This window comes from Scyliorhinus canicula, chromosome 15 (genome assembly GCF_902713615.1).
Source record: "Scyliorhinus canicula chromosome 15, sScyCan1.1, whole genome shotgun sequence".
NCBI classification, from domain to species: domain Eukaryota; kingdom Metazoa; phylum Chordata; class Chondrichthyes; order Carcharhiniformes; family Scyliorhinidae; genus Scyliorhinus; species Scyliorhinus canicula.
In genome coordinates this window covers 122,817,702-122,839,789 of record NC_052160.1, presented here as the reverse complement: position 1 = coordinate 122,839,789, position 22,088 = coordinate 122,817,702, and the positions used below count along the sequence as shown (strand labels likewise).

Here is a 22,088-nt window from a genome sequence, read left to right as displayed (position 1 = left end):
TCATATGGTTTATTATTATTGTTTAAGATTAGAGTACAGTGCTGTTTGCATACTGGAGTATAAGATATTAGAGGTGGAAAGACCTATATTGTGATTTTCGAGAGACTGGCGATGGCAGTTAACTCTGTAGTGATATCATGGTTTGTGGTAATTCACCGACTGACCACTAGGAGTCTCATTAGTATATATGTGAATGTTAGAGTCGGTGACCTCAGACTAACTGGAGAGCTGAGAGAGAGAGAGGTTGCTTGTGCACGATCAACTGTTATTCATCTGTTGTTTTTGTATATGGCCCACAGTTAATGTTCATAAATTTTTATAGCTTTAGCTACAAGTGTTCTTGTAATATAATCAGGCCATCCAACAAGAAATTACAAACGCCGAGTTAACTGAACAATATAAATGAGCAAATACCTGGGTGTCTTTTGGTGCAATGACAGTGTCCTTACCTTAGGGTCAGAAGTTCGGGTTCAGTTCCCATTTCACACTCAGAAAGTCACAGAAGTGCCCACCATGTAACCAAACCAGTTGGATTACCAATTGCAAAGCATTCCTATATGGCAGGTGGTAGAGAGGAGGGTTTTCTGGTCAGCCAAATGGCAGAAGGCATGACAAACCAACTGTCGTACTTTTGCCAAACATAATCATGGACCAATCCATGGAAGTCTGTGGTTACTAACTCCCTCTTCGAGCATGGTACCTGGAGGAGGACAAGGAGGAGAAGATACTTACAGTGCTAGCTGGCCTGTGCTGCGGCAGCATTATAATTGTTCTGAGCACAGTCCAGTCAGGAGGGAAGGATAAATTGGTCAGGGTTGTGGGTCTCACGAATATTTGAGTAACATTGCATTTTTGAACTCACTTTCGGCTGTTTGCAAACCGTGAAAAGGGAACAACTGTCAAAGAACTGTCTCCAGCAGCAATTGAGCCTCGAGGGAAAAAAATCACATGTTCAATGCTCCACTGAGCAGTGCGTCTGAAATGGATGTCTAAATGATACATTCCCAAATGCAGTTTGCTGTCTGTGACTAGTCTGACTGACAGTGCGTTTTCCTAGTTAGGTTAGATGATGCTGTAATTGTATCACAAATAGCAAACTCAAACAGGAATGGAAGAACGTCTATAAATATATCGCACAGTACATGTAGATGCCAGTTGGCTATTTTGCTGCTACCAAATGCTGGCATACACTGTTAGGATTTCTGTCATGAACAACACCAATTGACAACATGATATAAATTAAGTCAATAGAATGGATTGATGAAGTAAACAACAGCAGGACCCTACCAAGAGGTCTAGAACGAGAGACCTCAGAAGCAAGATTGAACGAAAAAGATTAAGAATAGAGGCAAGAGAATTTTATTTACAAAGAAATTTGTGAGAAATAGAATCCAGCACCAGATTTAACAATTGAGTCAGAAACTAGTTAACTTCATGATTAGAGTTGGTAAGTGCATGAATGAGAAAAAAGGTTGAAGAGCTATGAGCGCAGAGTGGGCAAATGTGATCAGAAATATTTATGTGGAGGGTAAACAGTGACATGAACATTTCGGCGCAATGGTTGGTTTCCATGCTGTAAGTTTTATGGGCGGGATTCTCCGTCCAGCGACGCTGGAGATGCCAAAGCACAATTGCGGAGAAACGTACATGAGAGAAATTGTGGCTGGTGGTCGGACGCCTGACGGAATGCCATGCTCTGGTGGCTCGACAGCTGCGATAATGTATTCTACTCCGCATGTGCAGTAAGCGCTGTTGGCATATCATTAACGGGCCCGACCAGTATCCTCCGGAGCTTGTGATGCCCCGCCTCCGCCAGGTTTTAAAAATTGGTTAACTGCCGCTATGGTTGCGAGGGAGAGAGGAGTTAGGCCATAGTCCCAGAGGCTCGACCGTGGCTGACGTCCTGCCACTGGCAGGGCTGGATGGGGTGGGGTGAGTTCGGGGGGGGGGTGGGGGGGGGGGGGGGGGGGGGAGGGGGGGGGGGGGGGGGGGGGGGGTGGGGGGGGGGGGGGGGGGGGGGGGGTGGGGGGGGGGGGGGTGGGGGGGGGGGGCGGGGGGACTATTACTTTGCTAAAAGCACCAGTGTAACAAGCGCATCAACTTCCAAATAACCTTCAAAATAATTCCTGTTCTAAAAATGCCCATGAATTCATGCCTTGCACTTCAATTTATGTTGGACAGAGTTTTTTTTTAAATGGCTGAAACTTTCCTGCCCTTGCATATTAGAACACTCACGGTTGACGCTGCGATCGAACACTCAAGGTGATTTCAGAGACACCTATCTGGGAAATCACTGACCTTCAGTGCCTAAATTTCCATTTGTCTAAAGGAATACAGAGACAATCTGCCGCAGTGGGTTCCATGCTTGTGGAAGGGGTTGGGGGGGGGCGGGGGGGGGGGGGGGGGGGGGGGGGGGAGGGATGTTCAGGTCAGGAGCGGGGAGGGTGTGTTGGGTCCCCTGGGTGGGGCGTGTTTGTGCGGGATGTCCTGTGCGAGGCTAGGTCTGGGATTTTCAAACAGTCACTCTGGACTTAGAAGTGATTTTTTTCCCTCTAATTCTTTACGAGTAACGATCAGAGTAAAACCATTCACTGCTGACGATTTAAATCAATTCTGTCAGATGATTCACAGCCCGGCGAAATTACCCAGAGGAAGCTGGGTAATTGCCGCGTAAACCCTTACATGGGAACTACCAAGGATTCCCAGTCCATCATGGGGTACCCCCTAAATGCAACGCTGGGGAACCTGGAGATTATGGGTCATAGTTTCATATAAAATAACATATAGAAAGTAATTAGGGTCAGCTACATAAAAGCAGAGAGCTGCATTTCCTCAAAATACAGGGCGTTACGAAGTCAGATAGGTTTGCCGCATCGCTCCTTTTAACCCGTCCCAAAATAATGGCCTGTGAATGGAATGGTGCGAACAAATGGCGCGCCGCTTGGGGACGTCACATTCTGTGCCCATCTGCCTCCATTGGGGCCTCAAATCCAGCCCTGCATTTCCACTAGGCCGGCGTGTCATATTGTCACCCAGATACATCTCTCAATGAGTTTAAGTTGAATGCTGTCATTTATATGTCGTGTTTACAGCACTAAAATTGTTCTTGCATGCTACCATTACGTGGAATTTATTTCTATTTCAAAATATATTACCCACAGATGTCTCAGGGAGTGTTCATTTTCCCCTAACATGGCATTCTTTAACTGTATGAGGTCGATAATAATTATTTTCCATCCATAAAGTACAGTCAGGAAGCTGTGACTGTATTTATAAATTCCATATGCTAAACTCCTTTTATATATTGCAAAAGTTAGCAAGTTGCCAGTGCTTTCAACGCTTACTGTTCTGATTTGTTATTTAACTATTGGAGCAGTGGGAAGGTAGTCAGTGTAATCCTCAGGTATGCCAGTAATGGTTAGAAGCGGTTTTATTTTTCCCCAGTCATTGATTCTGTTTCTTAGCTTTGTTCCACATTTCATTAGTGAGGATATCTTTTTGTCCCCACCTAAATGCCCAATAGGCCAGACTGAATGTAAAATTTCCACTTTGCTAATGTTATTTCATGTTCACAGAATTTACAGTGCAAAAGGAGGTCATTCGGCCCATCGAGTCTGCACCAGCCCTTGGGAAAGAGCATTCTACTTAAGCCCTACTTAAATCCACACCTCTACCTTATCCCCATAACCCAGTAACCCCACCTAACCGTTTTGGACACTTAGGGCAATTTAGCGTGGCCAAGCCACCTAACCTGTACGTCTTTGGACTGTGCAAGGAAACCGGAGCACCCGGAGGAAACCCACACAGACACGGGGAGAACGTGCAGACTCTGCATAGGCAGTGACTCAAGCCAGGAATCGAACCTGGGACCCTGAAGCAACGGTGCTAACGTCTGTGTTACCGTGCCATCCACCTTTGCCACTGTGCCACCCTTACTGCCCTCATTAACAATATGCATATAAGTTGTTCAATATATCATATTTATTTTGACCCAGATTCAAGCTTCCTGGAATAGCAACCATTTGAATTGGGAGAAGAAATCCAAAAGGATTCCAAATGTAGACACCAATCTTGCTGATTTTCTGATATTCCCTGTTCCCAGATGATCCAGTCCACCTGGGCATGGTGTCATGTGAGAGTACCTTTAAGAAATGAGTGTTTATAAATGGGTGTGTATATAAATATCTGTAGTGAGAGTACCTTTAAGAAATGGGTGTTTACTACTGCAGTGATGTCAGAGAGTGGGTGGTGCTGGGCTGCCTGTCAGCTTTTATTTTCATTTTAAGCTGTTTGTTGCAGGGTGTGTTTTCAGTTTCATTTTCAGTGTTGGAGCTGAAGCCAGACAGAGCACGTGTACTGTTGATCTCTCTGCCTTGATCATTTGGTCAATTCAGAATTATGAATGTTCTCAGTCGTGAATGTAAACCTAATGTGTCTGTTAAAAGGTGTTTATTTTGTCTCCTGGATGTTGTTTGAGAAGTTATTAAGGATTACTTAGTGTTGTATTCTTTGGGGGTTCTATTTGAATTAATGGTTGCTAAGATGTTCACTGTATGTTTTAAAAGGTTAACTTGAGTTCATAGAATAAACATTGTTTTGCTTTAAAAAATACTTTTCCATTTCTGTTGTACCACACCTGTTGAGTGGGCCGTGTGCTCCCCATACCACAATCTATTAAAAGTTGTGGGTCAGGTTAAGTCCATGATGCACTTTGGGGTTCTCTAAACCCTGGCCCATAACAATGGGCACAGGAAAATTTCCCTTTTTTTAGTCCTTGGAACCAAAAAAAGACCATTCAGCACCTTGAGCCTTTATGATATTTAATTAGATCATGGCTGATCTGAATGTTAACTCCACCTATCCATTTTGGTTCCATAACTCATAATACCCTAACCTAGCAAACAAAATCTATCAGTCTTAATTTTAGACTGACCAGGGAACTGGAAGAGAGATAGTAGCTTGTGCATGTTCATACTGTTATTCATCTGTTGTTTTGTATATATTTGACCCACAGTTAATGTTAATAAATTGTTTATCAGTAGCCAAGTCTTCTTGTAATATAAATCGGGCCATCCAACAAGAACATTACAGCAGGAATTTGAGGTTAAGGTTACAGTCAGATCAGCCATGATCGTATTGAATGGCAGAGGAGGCTCGAGGGGCCGAGTGGCCTTCTCCTGATCCTAATTCATGTGACGTTTTTTAAGACCCTCAACCACTATGAAAGCACAGGGAAGTATGACCTTGCATCAGAACTAATATTTGTATCAAGAAAGATCATTCTTATATCGAGAGGTATCTCAGAGGACCGGAATTGTGGAGGGGAGGATGGGGGCAATAAGCATTTTGACATGATAGGATTGTTAGGTAATTAGGTATGACATTGAAACTTGGATGGTCCACTCAACCTTTCAACCTTCTGAGGTGGATAAACTGAGTAACATTTCTTGGGTTATGTATGGGTGTGGTCAACATTATTCTTATCCTAGAGTGGAATCATAGAATCACTACAGTGCAGAAAAAGGCCAATCGGCCCATTGAGTCTGCCCTGACCCCCCCCGAACGAATACCCTACCTAGGCTCAATCTCCTCCCAATCCTTGCCCTATCCCTGTAGCTCCACCTAACCATTGGACACGGAGGGGCAATTTTAAAATGGCCAATCCAACTAACCTGCATATCTTTGGAATGTGGGAGGAAACTGGGGCACCCAGAGGAAATCCACGTAAACACGGGAAGAACGTGCAAACCTCACACAGGAAATTGGAGGTCGGAATAAAACCTGGTTACCCTGGCGCAGTGAGGCAGCAGTGCTAGCCAATGTGCCACCCTGAAATAAATCACTACACATTAGAAACAGTACAGCACAGAACAGGCCCTTCGATGTTGTGCCGAGCAATGATCACCCTACTTAAACCCACTTAACCCGTATACCCGTAACCCACCTATCCCCCCATTAACCTTACACTACGGGCAATTTAGCATGGCCAATCCACCTAACCTGCACATCCTTGGACTGTGGGAGGAAACCGGAGCACCCGGAGGAAACCCACGCACACACGGGGAGGACGTGCAGACTCCACACAGACAGTGACCCAGCCGGGAATCGAACCTGGGACCCTGGAGCTGTGAAGCATTGATGCTAACCACCATGCTACCGTGAGGCCCCATTTCTTGGGGTTACAGGAATAGGGTTGGGGCACGGGCCCAGGTAGGGTGCTCTTTTGGAGGGTTGGTGCAGATTCGATGGGCTGAGTGGCCCCCTTCTACACTGGAGGGATTCTATGATTCTTTGATACAGCACTGAAGCAAATACTTCCCCTTTCATCGCTGAATGTTCAGAGATCTGAATTGAGTAGAGAGAAAAACAGAGCTGACAATATATTTCAGTATTGCTAAACCTAAGATGCTCATAGCAGCTGCTTGCAGTGTGACTCTGTCTCTGTAGTAACTGAATACTGTTGCTATATGTGGAAATAATCTTCACAACTTAATGGAGGCAATAACTTTCATGGGTGATGTGAGCTCGCAGATCTAAAATGTTTTGGCACATTTCTCTCTGAAACAATTATTAGAATGGGTGACCATAAGTACCTTCTCCTGACTAAACACAAAATGAACCAGAAAAAAGTTAATGGATCCTGGGCAGGCTCAAACAACCTTTTTTATTCAGGATTTAAATGGTCACATAGGATTTTATGACGAAGGGCTCCGTTTTAAATGAAACCCAATCAAAATGTTATGTTTACACATCACAGCCAATGGGGAATGTGACAACATTCCATTTTGACAACCAGGTCCAAAGGAAAATGTCCACTGTTATGCGCAATATTTGTTATCTTTCTGCATGCCGCAGTAGCTGGGGTTTTTCATATAAAGACTCATTAATATTAACAGAGGGTGCAGGTTTATAGGTGGTACCCTGGCTCTCCCCGTGGCACTCGGGCACCTTGACATTGCCTGGCTGGCACCTTGGCACCACCACCCTGGCACTGCCATAGTGCTAGGGTGGCACTGGCAGGAGCGCTGACAGGGCGCCAAGGTGTCACTGCTAGGTGCTCAGATGCCAGAGTGGCACTGCCAAGGGTCTAAGGAGAGCGATGCTCATGAAATAAAGGATGGGGGGGGGCAGTGGAGGGTGGAGGTTTAAAGACTGGCATGTATGTGCTCCGGAAGGTTGAGGGGGTGCAGGGCGGGGTCCCAGAGAGCAGTATCCCAAAACAGGCTGCAGGACGGTCTGAAAAGAGGGGCCCTCAGTAACTCCATGGTGGTGTGTCCTCACTGGAGGGATGTGTTTGTGGTAATGCCCATGTGTGTGGGGGTGCCCTTTCCATCGGTGGGGGGTGGGCACCCTTAGAAGGGGCAACCTTCCAAAATGGCGGCCTGATCTCTGAGGAGCCAGTCTGGGCAGCGAGCTCAGCTCCCAGTGATGAAAATAATTCGAAGTGTGGGCTTTCCCGGAGAGGAACTCACGAGGGCCCAGAAAAATGACTATGTGCCATTCGATAGCGGTCAGGTGTTCGCCAATATGGTTGTTGAGGAGTTCACGGGAAATGTCGCTCGCTACGGCACTTCAAACTTGTCCCATTCAATCACGCCCATGTCTTTTCCAGGAATCTCAAAATGCTTAAAAAAACAGGGCCAATTATTTTTGTCGGAAATCAAATAGTAAAATTCAAGTCCACTAAATAAATCAACAATGGTTACAGCTTAAACTTTTTCTCTTACAGTTATTACCTGTGCTCCTCCGAGCTCTATTAGCAATGGAAATGTGACTCAAAGAGATCGGTGGATATACGGAAGCAGATGCAAAATATTCCTGCGTGCTAGCTACACTCTGATGGCCAACATACCATTAATTGCACAGACACTGGAAACTGGAGCCACAAAGCACCCACTGTCAAGGTAATGTACTTTAACATAAACAGAGAAATTCAATTGTATGGTTAGTCGCAGAGAAAAGTTCTCGTTAGTTATAAACGATGGGGAATTTTGGGATTTGAATATCTTTCTGGCTTTGTTCTGTTCTGTTCCAAAGTTATAAAGACATGAGGCAGCCAGCTGGAGTATTTAAGGCACAATGAAGTGTTATACTGTTGTCTCAAATCCCTTGAACACCATTCAGTTCATGAATTAAATTTCAAACACATCTTTGTGCGATACTTTTCAAACTTCATCCAACAACATTTTTAAAATCGTTTTCAAACAAGAGTAAATAAAGTGCAGTTTATAAAATGTAAATCTCAATCACAAATTATGCCATATTTCTTTATGGCTCTCTGATGGCATAAACTATTGCCCAGGCGTGACAAGCTCAAAGTGAGCAGGAAGGTCAAGGCGAGAAGTGGTATATTGGACAAGTGACAAACAGGAGGGTTGCTGAATGGGTCAGAGGTGGTAATCGGATGAGGGTTGGCGACGTGTGAACCGCGGGAAACAGACACAGGCGTCAAGTGGCCTTTGGGCCACATGCTCAATGCTGCAGTTCCACCTGGTGGAGGTTTGGGTTTCGACGGTGCTGTCAAAGGAGATTTGTCAGTTGCTGCAGTGCATTTTGTAGATGGTACACACTGCTGCCATGGCACACTGGTGGTGGACGGAGGTGAATTTCTAAGGAGGATGGGGTGCTGATCAAATGTGCTGATTTATCTCAGATTGTGTCAATCTTTTCGAATGTTAGATCCAGGATATCAAGGAGAATAGGCCTTCTCTGCTTCATAAAGGTCTTGTGGGATCTTTCACCAGACACCAAGCAAGCAGGGTGTCAGTCTGTGGCATATTGGACAAATGGCCCCTTTTGGTGGTCACTTGCTTCCTCCCACTCACCCCCCCAGGCGCCTTATACCAGAGGGTATAAGCTTACATTGCAGTATCTGTTGGATAATCAATTCTCTCTTCCGGAAACTCAAAATGCTAAGAAAACAGGGCTGATTACTTTTTACTTTTGTCGAAAATCGATCAGTAACATTCTTGTATATTTGCAAAATATTGTCCACTCTGTGTCGTGTTTTCTTCCTGCTAATTACCACCAAGAACTCTGAATGCCGACAGGAACATAGTTATGGTCAGCAAGTGTGGTTTTCTATGGGTTTATTGGTAATATTCACACAGATCGACATGGGTCACAAGTCATAATGCAAACACCTGCTGTGTCATCCACTAAATGAATAGACAATGGTTACAGCTTAAACTTTTTCTCTTACAGTATTACCTGTGCTCCTCCGAGCTCTATTAGCAATGGAAATGTGACTCAAAGGGAAAGCTGGATATACGGAACAGATGCAAAATATTCCTGCCATGCTGGCTATACTTGATGGTCAACGTACCATTAATTGCACAGACACTGGAAACTGGAGCCATGAAGCACCCACTTGTCAAGGTAATGTAAAATGTAAATCTCGATCACAAGTTATTGCCATATTCTTTAAGTCTGCCTGTCTTCACTTGTGCCAATGTTCACTTTGACTGGCTCTCTGGCGGTGTAAGCTATTGCCCAGGTGTAACAAGCTCATCCTGAATCCTTGTCCTGGCTGCTGTGGAGTGTTACATGATAGTAAGGTGTGGGAACATGCTTTCAGTCTCATACACAATTATGGGTGACAGTCCAGTGCTGTACTGAGGGAGTGCTGCTCTGTTAGAGGTGCTATTGTTTGGATGTGATGCTAAACTGAGGCCCTATCTGCTTGCTCTCTGACATGAATGATTATACGGCGCCATTTTGAAGCAGAGAAGACCTATTCTTCCTGAAGTCCCATCCAACATTTATCCTTCAATCTTTGCCACAAAAACAGATTATTTGGTCATTGTTTTTGTTACCTGCGTGGTAGGTAACATGTGCTACTCAATCCTTGGTTAATGAAGAGGTGTTCTGAACCTCGATGAAGAAGACTCAAACTCGTCCAGTAGTAACAAAAGGTTCATTGAGTAACTATAACAATAATTGCATGAGTTCTTTACTTTAACTTTGATACTAGTGATAAGGTTAACAAGATCTAACTACAGTAACTATACTTAACTCCACGAGCCATCTGAACTAGTCTGCTATTGCCCTGGTCACAGTGCACCCCCAAGAGAACCAGAGTGGTTGCCTTTTATACCCGTTGGTCAAGCCCTCTAGTGATCATGTGGTGCTACTGATTACACATTAAGCCCTTGTTTAGATGCACATACAGAGATCACTACAGTCATCATCATGTTGTTGTTTGTGGGAGCTTATAATATGCAAATCTCCTAAATTTTTCCATTGCTCAACTACCAATGGGACACAAAGACAGTGATTACACTTCAAAAAGAACTTCACTGGTTAAACCATTTTGGGACAACCTGTGATGGCAGACGAATGTTTATGAATGCAAGTCTTAATTGGAGGCTTGAAATCCTACACCCCATCCTCCTCCTTAAACATTCAATCAGTCCAGCACCAGTGTGCCGTGGCAGCAGTGTGCACCATCCACAAAATGCACTGCAGCAACTTGCCAAACCTCCTTTGACAGCACCTTGGAAACCCAAACCTCCACCAGCTAGAACAACTTTTACCAACTTTTACAGATGCATGATGGAAAGCATCCTATCGGGCTGCATCACAGCCTGGTATGGCAACTGCTCGGCCCAGGACCGCAAGGAACTTCAGAGAGTCGTGAATACCGCCCAGTCCATCACACGAACCTGCCTCCCATCCATTGATTCCATCTACACCTCCCGCTGCCGGGGGAAAGCAGGCAGCATAATCAAGGATCCACCCCGCCCGGCTTACTCACTTTTCCAACTTCTTCCATCGGGCAGGAGATTCAGAAGTCTGAGAACACGGACGAACAGACTCAAAAACAGCTTCTTCCCCACTGTCACCAGACTCCTAAATGACCCTCTTATGGACTGACCTCATTAACACTACACCCATGTCTGCTTCATCCGATGCCAATGCTTATGTAGTACATTGTATATCTTGTGTTGCCCTATTATGTATTCTCATGTATTTTCTTGAATTCTGTTTAATTCCCTTTTCTTCCCATGTACTGAATGATCTGTTGAGCTGCTTGCAGAAAAATACTTTTCACTGTACCTCGGTACACGTGACAATAAACAAATCCAATCCAATCCAATCCAATATCAATTAGTAACATGCTAGTATTTTTGGAAAATATTGTCCACTCTGTGTCCTGTTCTTGGGCTGCTTTATTCCTGCTAATTACCACCAAGACCTCTGAATGCCGACGGGAACACAGTTATGGTCAGCAAGTGTGGTTTTCTGTGAGTTTATTGGTAATGTTCACACAGATCGACATGGGTCACAAGTCATAATGCAAACACCTGCTGTGTCATCCACTAAATAAATGGACAATGGTTACAGCTTAAACTTTTTCTCTTACAGTTATTACCTGTGCTCCTCTGAGCTCTATTAGCAATGGAAATGTGACTCAAAGAGATAGGTGGATATACGGAACAGATGCAGAATATTCCTGCCATGTTGGCTATACTCTGATTGGTCAACGTACCATTAATTGCACAGTCTCTGGAAACTGGAGCCATGAAGCACCCACTTGTCAAGGTAATGGCTGCGATTTTCCAAAAAGGGAAACAATACCCCGAGTGAATTTGCGCAGCCGCGTTTTTGAAACACATGTCCATTCAACGCGACTTGCTTTTGAATAAAGGTGAGGCTGCACATCACCCCCTTTTTGACAATGGGGAACTCCGCTCGTCGGAACTCCCCATTGTAGCGCAAGATTGGGATGCCATTTTTAAATGTCGTCTTGATCTCTGAGGCTCTGAAACCTCTCCTCCCCCCCCCCCCCCCCAACCGACCTACCCCGTTTGTGAGGACCAGCACCAAACGGTGCTCGCCCGAGGTCACTTAAGGCGAATGGGTTGAATCCCAAAGCCTCAGTTACCTCTGGAATCTGCACATTTGTGTAAGGCCTACTCCCTCTCGCTAATATACAGATTTTCTAAAAGCCGATCTTGCCCATTGTGGGCAGGATTCCCTTTGCAGTGTCTCGCGAGTTTGCGTTGAATCCCACGAGGCATTGCGAGCCGGGGAGATCCCGGGAGTGGGGTCACCTGACTTTCATCGGCCACGCTTCGCCGCGGCGAGCTGCTTTTCCAGTGCAGCATGGTCGGAAGACGCGCCCAATGTATTATGACATAAAAGAGAACTTCAATTGTACTGGTTATTAGCATAAAAAGTTCTCATTACTTTATAAATGATGGGGAATGTTGGTATTTGCATATCTCTCCCTCGACTGTGTTCTGTTCTGTTTACAAAGCATACAGACATGTGGATGCCGGCTGGAGTATTTCAGGCCTTGGTTGAAGTGTTGTACCATTGTCTCAAATCACAGAACACCATTGAGTTCATTGAATTACATTTCTAACACATCCTTTGTGCGATTGCTTTTCAACCTTCATCCATCAACAGTTTCTTAATCGTTTTCAACCAAGAATGAATAAAGTGCAGTTTATAAAATTTCAATCTCTATCGCTAATTATTGCCATATTTCTTTAAGTCTGCCGGGCTTTCACTTGTGATTCTCTTTGATTCACTCCCTGGTGGCACAAGCTATTGTGCAGGCACAACGAGCTCTTCCTGAGAGCTTGTCCTGGCTGTTTTGAGTGTTACATGACAGTAAGGTGTGGGATCATGCTTTCAGTCTCATACGCAATCTAGGGTGACAGTCCAGTGCTGTACTGAGGGAGTGCCGCACTGTTAGAGGTGCTATTGTTTGGATGTGGTGCCAAACTGAGGCCCTGTCTGCTTGCTCCCTGACATGAAAGATCCCACGGCACCATTATGAAGCAGAGAAGACCGATTCTCCCTGATATCCCAGCCAGCATTTATCCTTCAATCTATGCCCAATAAAAGATTATTTGATCATTATCATATTCTTGTTTGTGGGAGGTTGTCATGCGCAAATTTCCGATATTACATTACAATTCAAAAAATGCTTCACTGGCTAAAACATTTTGGGATAACCTGTGATTGCAGCGGAATGTTTATGAATGCAAGTCTTAATTGGAGGCTGGAAATTCTGCAGCTGGTCCTCACCTCCCGAACCGCCAAATCCAAGTCACAAGTCAGGATTGTGAAGGAATGGACTCAACTTGCCTGAATACGTGCTGATCTAACAGTCCTTCACTCCGACCACCTCCAATGTGCAAGTGACACCAGTGCGTTCCATCTGCAGAATTATAGAATTTACAGTGGAGAAGGAGGCCATTTGGCCCATCGAGTCTGCACCAACCCTTGGAAAGAGCACCCCACTTATGTCCACGCCTCCACCCCATCTCCACAACACCACCCAACCCTTTTAGACACTGAGGGTAATTTAGCCTGGCCAATCCACCTAACCTGCCCATCTTTGGACTGTGGGAGGAAACCGGAGCACCCAAAGAAAACCCACGGACACACGGGGAGAACATGCAGACTCCGCACAGACAGTAACCCAAGCCGGGAATCGAACCTGGGACCCTGGTCCGGTGAAGCAACTGTGCTAGCCACTGTGCCTCCGTGCTGCACTGCAGCAACTTGCCAAATCTCCATGATGGTACCTTCTAAAGCCAAATCTCCAACAGCTAGAACAGGGTATTCAGCATATGGCCCAAAGGCTCCTTGAGGTTTACTGTGGCTCACTCGTCAACCCCCACCCAATCACCACCTCTCACCCATTCAGTGGCCCTCCCGTTTGTCACCTGTGCCATATGCCACTCCTCTCCTTGACCTTCCCGTTCGCAGCCCCTCTTGATGGTCACCTGCTTCCTCCCTCTCTCCCCCAGGTTTTTCATACCAGAGGGTATAAGCTTACATTGTAATTTCTGTTGGAAAATCAATTATGATCCAGAAACCCCAAATGCTAAAAAAACAAGGTCAGTTATTTTTGTCCAAAATCAATCAGTAACATTCTCGTATTTTTATAAAATGTTGTCCGCTCTGTGTCCTGTTCTCGCGCAGCGTTCCTCTTAATCAGCACCAAGGACTCTGAATGCCGGGCAGCATGATAGCACAGTGGGCAGCACTGCTGCTTCAACAGCTCCAGGGTCCCGGGTTCGATTCCCAACTCGGGTCACTGTCCATGTGGAGTTTGCACATTCTCCCCATGTTTGCATGGATTTCGCTCCCACAACCCAAAGATGTGCAGGGTAGGCGGATTGGCCATGCTAAATTGCCCTTAATTTGACAAAATGAATTGGGTACTCTAAATTTTTTTTTTTTAAAAGAACTCTGAATGCTGACAGGAACATTGTTATGGTCAGGAAGTGTGATTTTCTATGAGTTTGTTGGTAATGTTCAGTCAGATCCACATGGGTCACAAGTCATAATGAAACACCTGCTGTGTCATATACTAAATAAATGGACAATGGTTACAGCTTAGACCTTTTTCTCTTACAGTTATTACCTATGCTCCTCCGAGCTCTATTAGCAATGGAAATGTGACTCAAAGAGATAGGTGGATATATGGAATAGATGCAAAATATTCTTGCCATGCTGGCTATACATTGGTTGGTCAACATACCATTAATTGCGCAAACTCTGGAAAATGGAGCCATGAAGCACCCACGTGTCAAGGCAATGGACGCAATCTTCCCAAAAGGGAACAAAGTCCACCAGCGACTTGCTTTGAATAAGGGGCCTGAATGGGGTGAACAGTGGCTTTAATCGACTAGAACAGTGCCTGCCTGCGACTGCTCTGCTAGTGGGAGCCGCCTACAGGGCAGCTGCTCTTTATACCTCCCCTCAAGGGAGCAGAGCCAGGGGCGGAGCCCACAAGGGCACCAACATGATGCAATCTGTGTAATATCGTACAATGGTCCATAGGTGGAGCCCACATGGGCAACAGCGTGATACAGTGTAATACAGTGGTGAATGTTTAGTACAATACGTTCACCACATGGGGAACATGCAGCTGTGGCTGCACTCAGCCCCATTTTTGATAATGGGGAGATCTGCTCACCAGAACTCCCAGTTGTAGCATGAGATCAGGAAGCCATTTTTAAATGACATACCGAACTCTGAGGCCCTGAAAAAACTCCCTGACCTACTCCGTTTGTGAGGACCAGCACCGAACTGCGCTCGCCCGTGGTCTCTGAGGCGGAGTGTTTGAATCCCAAAGCCTCAGCTACCTTGGGAATCTGCACATTAGAGTGAGGCTTGCTGCCTCTCACTAAAATGCAGATTTGCTAAAAAGTGATCCTGCCCATTGTGGGCCAGATTCCCTTTGCAACGTCTCACGAGTTTGCGTTGAACCCTGTGAGGCTTTGCGAGCTCAGTAGATTCTGGAAGCGGGGTCACATGACTTTCACCGGCCACGCTGCGCCGCGGCGAGCTGCTTTTCTGGTGCAACATGGTCAGAAGACGCGTCCAATGTATTATGCCATAAAAGAGAAATTCAATTGTACTGGTTCGTAGCATATAAATTTCTCATTACTTTGATTATGATGGGGAATGTTGGTATTTGCATACCTCTCTCTCGACCGTGTTCTGTTCTGTTTACAAAGCATACAGACATGAGGTTGCTGGCTGGAGTATTTCAGGCCTCCATTGTCTCAAATCACAGAACACCACTGAGTTCATTGAATTACATTTCTAACGCATCGTATGTGCGATTGCTTTTCAAACTTCATCCAACAACAGTTTTGTAAATCATTTTCAGCCAAGAGTAAATAAAGTAAAGTTTATAAAATGTAAGACCATGAGACCATAAGACATAAGAGCAGGATTAGGCCATTCGGCCCATCGAGTCTGCTCGCCATTCAACCCTTCGTCCGAAATCGATCAGCAACATTCTTGTATTTTTGTATAATGTTGTCCGCTCTGTGTCCTGTTCTTGGGCTGCTTTCCTCTTCTTAATCAGCACCTAGAATGAAAAATGAAAATCGCTTATTGTCACGAGTAGGCGTCAATGAAGTTACTGTGAAAAGCCCCTAGTCACCACATTCCGGCGCCTGTCCGGGGAGGCTGGTACGGGAATCGAACCGTGCTGCTGGCCTGCTTGGTCTGCTTTATAAGCCAGCGATTTAGCCTTGTGAGCTAAACCAGCCCCTGTTAGGGGGCTAGAACTAGAACTCTGAATGCTGACAGGAAAAATAGTTATGTTCAGCAAATGTGGTGTTCTATGGGTTTATTGGTAATGTTCACACAGATCGACATGGGTCACAAGTCATAATGAAACACCTGCTGTGTCATCCACTAAATAAATAGACAATGGTTACAGCTTAAACTTTTTCTCTTCCAGTTATTACCTGTGCTCCTCCGAGCTCTATTAGCAATGGAAATGTGACTCAAAGAGATCGGTGGATATACGGAGCAGATGCAAAATATTCCTGCCGTGTTGGCTATACTCTGATTGGCCAACATACCATTAATTGCACAGTCTCTGGAAACTGGAGCCACAAAGCACCCGCTTGTCAAGGTAATGTACTTTAACATAAACAGAGAAATTCAATTGTATTGGTTAATAGCATAAAAAGTTCTCATTACTTTAAAAACAGTGGGGAGTTTTGGTATTTGAATATCTCGCTTGGCTTTGTCCTGTTCTGGTTACAAAGTTATAAAGACATGAGGCTGCTAGCTGGAATATTTCAGGCCACAGTTGAAGTGTTATACTGTTGTCTCAAATTATTGAGCTCATTGAATTATATTTTTCACAAATTCTTTGTGCGTTTGCTTTTCAAACCTCATTGAATAACAGTTTTCTCATCACTTTCAACCAAGAGTAAATAAAGTGTAGTATATAAAATGTAAATCTTTATCACTAATTATTGCCATATTTCTTTAAGTCTGCATGGATTTTTCTTGTGCCAATGTTCTCTTTGACTGGCTTTCTAGCGGTTTAAGCTATTGCCCAGGCACAACAAGCTCTTCCTGAATCCTGGGCCTGGCTGCTGTGGAGTGTTACATGATAGTAAGGTGTGGGATCGTGCTTTCAGTCTCGTATGCAATCAAGGGAGACAGTCCAGTGCTGTACTGAGGGAGTATTATTTGGATGTGAGGCCTGGTCGCTTGCTGTCTGACATGATAGATCACGGGCTGGATTTTCCGATTCTGGGCTATGTCCCCATGCCGGCGTGGGAATGGTGCCATTTTACGACAGGAAAACTGGCGACAAATGGGCACCGATTCCCCGTTTTGCTGGGATCTAGGAGGACAGCAGCGTAGAGCACCCGACTCTAGATGCCAATATGCCCAGGAGAATTACTGGGTCCGTGGCCGTGCCATTCTTCATGGCGAATGCCACTCGCGGACCCCGCCCATGAAACAGTCCCCCCCCCCCCTTCAGCCCGCTCGTTCGCCCTGGGCCACCTCCCCATAGTGCGCCCAGCCCCGAATAATGAGCCCCCCTGTCCGTGGATCGGCCCTCCCCACACTGTGGCAGCGCTGGACTGAGTCCGCAGTTGCCACGCCGAGTTCCCGACTGGTGAGACCATGAGAGACCCACGCCGTCGGGAACTTGCCCGGTCGGGGGCGGAGCATCGGCGGGCAGGCCTCAGGTAATATCCTGAGGCCGTCAATACGTGGTGCGGCGTACTCGTAGAGTATGCCGCTTTGGAGGGGGTGGTGTAAACTTGGATTCTCGAGCCGGAGGCCGGATACGATTTTGCCGTCGGCGACCGGCGAATCCAGCCTCCCATTTTGAAGCAGAGAAGACCTATTCTTCCTGATTTCCCAGCCAACATTTATCCTTCAATCTGTGCCATAAGAACAGGTTATTTCATCATCATCATGTTGTTTGTGGGAGCTTGTCGTATACAAATTTCCTATATTTGTCCGTTGTTCCATTGGCGTTGGAAATGGAACTGAAAGAGAAGTGTTTGCACTTCAAAAAGTATTTCACTGGCTAAAACATTTTGGGATAACCTGTGATTGCAGCGGAATGTTTATGAATGCAAGTCTTAATTGGAGGCTGGAAATTCTGCAGCTGGTCCTCACCTCCCGAACCGCCAAATCCAAGTCACAAGTCAGGATTGTGAAGGAATGGTCTCCACTTGCCTGAATACGTGCAGACCAAACACTCAAAAAGCTGGACACAATCTGAGACAAAATGCACACTTCATCAGCACACCATCCGACTTAAATATCCACTCGGTCCATCACCAGTGTGCCATGGCAGCAGTGTGCACCATGCACAAAATGCACTGCAGCAACTTGCCAAACCTTCTTTGACAGCACCATTAAAACTCAAACCTTCACCAGCTGGAGCAGCGGTGTTCAGCATGTGGCCCAAAGGCGCCTAGAGATATACATCTGTCTCCTGTGGCACAGTTGCCAACCTCCCACTTGGTCACCAGCCCTCATCCATTCTGCCACTCACCCATTTGCCACTTGTCCTGTATGCCACTTCTCTCCTTGACCATACCGCTTTCAGCCCCTTGTGGTGGTCACTTGCTTCCGCCCTCTCACTCCCCAGGTCCCTCAAACCAGAGGGGAAAGGCTCACACTGCAATTTCTGTTGGTTAATCAAATATTATCTTTTCCAGAAATTCAAAATGCTAAGAAAACTGGGCCAAATATTTTTGGCGAAAATCGATCAGTAACATTCTAGTATTTTTGTAAAATATTGTCCACTCTGTGTCCTGTTCCCAGGCTGCTTTATTGCCTCTAATCACCACCAAGAACTCTGAATGCCGACGGGAACACAGTTATGGTCAGCAAGTGTGGTTTTCTGTGAGTTTATTGGTAATGTTCACACAGATCGACATGGGTCACAAGTCATAATGAAACACCTGCTGTGTCATCCACTAAATAAATGGACAATGGTTACAGCTTAAACTTTTTCTCTTACAGTTATTACCTGTGCTCCTCCGAGCTCTATTAGCAATGGAAATGTGACTCAAAGATATCGGTGGATATACGGAACAGATGCAAAATATTCCTGCCGTGCTGGCTATACTCTGATTGGCCGACATACCATTAATTGCACAGTCTCTGGAAACTGGAGCCATGAAGCACCCACTTGTCAAGGTAATGTACTGTAACATAAACAGAGAAATTCAATTGTACTGGTTAGTCGCAGGAAAAGTTCTCATTACTTTTAAAACAATGGGGAATTTTGGCATTTGAAAATTTCGATCTCGGTTTTGTTCTGTTCTGATTGCAAGTTATAAAGACATGAGGCTGGAATATTTCAGCCTATGTTTGGAGTGTTGCACCATAGTCTCAAAGAATACCATTGAGTTCATTTAATTACGGGTGCGATTCTCCGGGAAAATTTCTAAGTTCATTTGAGGTGGGTTTTTCAGGGAGTTTCCGCCAGCCCATGTTTGAAATGTTATACCATGGTTTCAAATCATAGAATACCATTGAGTTCATTGAATTATATTTCTAACAAAATGCGCGATTGCTTTTTAAACTTCATCCAACAACAATTTGTTCGTCATTTTCAACCAATAAAAAATAAAGTGCAGTCTATAAAATGTAAAGCTCGATCACAAATTATTGCTGTATTTCTTTAAGTCTGCCTGGCTTTTACTTGTGCCAACGTTCTCTTTGACCAGCTATCGGGTGGCTTAAGCTGTTGCCCATGTGTGACAAGCTCATCTGGAACCCGCATTCTGACTGCTGTGGAGTGGCGAGCACAATCCTCCGGCCTCGTTACACTCACGCTCGAGCGTAACGAGGCCCGGGAATAGCGGGAGAGGCCAAAGAAAACGGGAACCGCGCCAGGCGACAAACTGTTTGCGATGCAACCGGTCTGCTCATGTAGGCGAACCATAGCGTGGCCAGAAACCAATTATCACCACTTAAGCCCCATTTCCATACAATTAACGAGAGCCACCTGTCAACCAACGGCCTACTGTCATTTGCCGGCCTCCCCAGCAAGTGCGTCTGTGGGGAGCCAAGGAGGGGAGTAACAATCTTTGCGCACAGGTAAAGAGACTTGGGGTGCTGGCCTTGCCACCCCAGTTTCGGCGGGGATGGGGGACCCTCCTCAGAGGTGGGCCCCATAAGAGGGTGGGGGGGGAGGTGCCGGGAGGGCAACTGGGGGGCAATTGTTTGCGGCCCCGCTGTGCCCTTGCCCGTCTGCCCCCTCGATCACCCATAACCCCAGTGACTGCTGAGGCCTTTGGCCGTGCGGCTGAAGGCTATCGCTATTAGGGAAGTGCCAATCGCAGTTAAGTGAGCGCTTGACACATGACAAGTGGATTCCCGTGGGTCGGTGGGCCATGTGCATGTGGGAGTCATTGCCTAGCATTCTAATCAAACCTTGGTGCCTGGACACTGTGTGGGAATCAACACCACACACGCAGCAGCCAACATCCAAACACCCAGGGTTAGGGCACAGCTCCCGGACACGACCATGGCCAGAGGGTGGGTTGGTGCCACGGGGAGGGGAGGTTGTCTGGAGAGACAGGCAAAAGTTCCGGGGGGTCAGCCCGCATTGCAGAAGCAAGTTACAGAGGTATCATAATAGTTGTGCAAAATGTTGTTTAATGTGCTGTACAATACCCCATTTCTGAGAGTCCTGCGCCCCCAACGCCCATTGCCCCCTACCCCACCCCTACCTAACGTCTCCCCCCTACCCCAGTGCCCTCAGTGATGTTCAGTGGCCCTCCTAGCTCTACCACTACGCCTTGGTGTTTCCCCAGGATGCACATCTGAGATGGGGGAAGGCAGCTGCTTATCCCGTACCATGGCCTTCGATGCCCCTGGCACACGCACAGCTGTACCACCCTGTGTGCTGACGCAGACGCAGCTACAGCAGAGGGGTGGAACTCTGGGGTGCTGGTGGCCACCGTCACCGTACCCCATGGGTGGGTCCGCGAGATTGACTCCCTACTGAAGGACAGATCTGAGGCGTTCAAGCCAGACGACCCTGACCTAGACAAGAAATCCAGGTACGACCTCCGCAAAGCCATCCGAGATGCCAAGAGAGAATATCAAACCAAGCTGGAGTCACAGACAGACTCTTGGGGATTGTGGCAAGGAATAAACAACATAACGAGCTACAAAGCGAAGCCGAGCAGTATCTCCGGCAGCAGCGCACCCCTCCCCAATGAACTCAAGGCGTTCTATGCTCGGTTCGAGCAGGTAACCATCAATCTGCTGTCGAGTGCCCCAGCAGCCCATAACTCACCGATACCCACCATCATAGTTTCTGAAGTCCGATCAGCCTTCCTGAAAGTGAACCCTCGGAAGGCAACGCGCCCGTACGGGATCCCTGGTCGTGCACTCAGAGCCAGCGCGGACCAGCTGGCAGAGGTGTTCGCGGACATCTTTAACCTGTCCCTACTCCACTCCGTGGTCCCCACATGCTTCAAGAAGACCACCATCATACCAGTGCCAAAGAAGAACCAGGCAACGTGCCTCAATGACTACCGTCCGGTGGCCCTGACTTCAGTCATAATTAAGTGCTTCGAGAGGTTGATCATAAAGTGCATCACCTCCATATTCCCATACGCCTTGATCCACTGCAATTCGCATACCGTTGCAACCAGTCCACAGCAGACGCCATTTCCCTGGCCCTACACTCATCCCTAGAGCATCTCGACAACAAGGACTCCCACATCAGACTCCTATTTATTGACTACAGCTCCGCCTTCAACACCATAATCCCAGCCAAGCTCGTATCAAAGCTCCAAAACCTAGGACTTGACTACCCACTCTGCAACTGGATCCTCGATTTTTTGACCAACAGACCAAAATCAGGAAGAATGAACAGCATCACCTCCTCCACAATAGTTCTCAATACCGGGGCCCCGCAGGGCTGCGTACTTAGCCCCCTACTCTACTTCCTGTACACACATGACAAAATTTGGTTGCAACTCCCTCTCCAGGTTTGCTGACGATATGACCATAGTGGGCCGGATCTCGAATAATGACGAGTCAGAATACAGGAGGGAGATTGAGAACCTAGTGGAGTGGTGCAGCGACAACAATCTCTCCCTCAATGCCAACAAAACTAAAGAGCTGGTCATTGACTTCAGAAAGCAAAGTATTGTACACACCCCTGTCAGCATCAACGGGACCGAGCTGGAGATGGTTAGCGGTTTCAAATTCCAAGGGGTGCACATCTCCAACAATCTGTCCTGGTCTACCCACGTCGACACTACCACCAAGAAAGCACAACAGCGCCTATACTTCCTCAGGAAGGAAACTTG

The 22,088-nt window shown here is 46.3% G+C and overlaps 1 protein-coding gene across 4 annotated transcripts in view; it reads left to right on the top strand.

Moving 5' to 3' along the window:
* LOC119978719 (complement decay-accelerating factor-like) overlaps nucleotides 1–22,088 on the top strand; it is a 66,292-nt gene that overhangs the window by 18,388 nt on the left and 25,816 nt on the right. For 2 of the 4 annotated variants that reach the window (XM_038820553.1, XM_038820554.1), the window contains exons 6-7: nucleotides 16,226–16,402; nucleotides 18,775–18,951. In XM_038820553.1, the coding sequence (XP_038676481.1) occupies nucleotides 16,226–16,402; nucleotides 18,775–18,951 (354 nt within the window). Of the gene's footprint in view, nucleotides 1–9,209; nucleotides 9,379–11,367; nucleotides 11,545–16,225; nucleotides 16,403–18,774; nucleotides 18,952–22,088 lie in introns of those variants that run through there. The other 2 variants (XM_038820552.1, XM_038820555.1) reach the window with 2 other exon arrangements.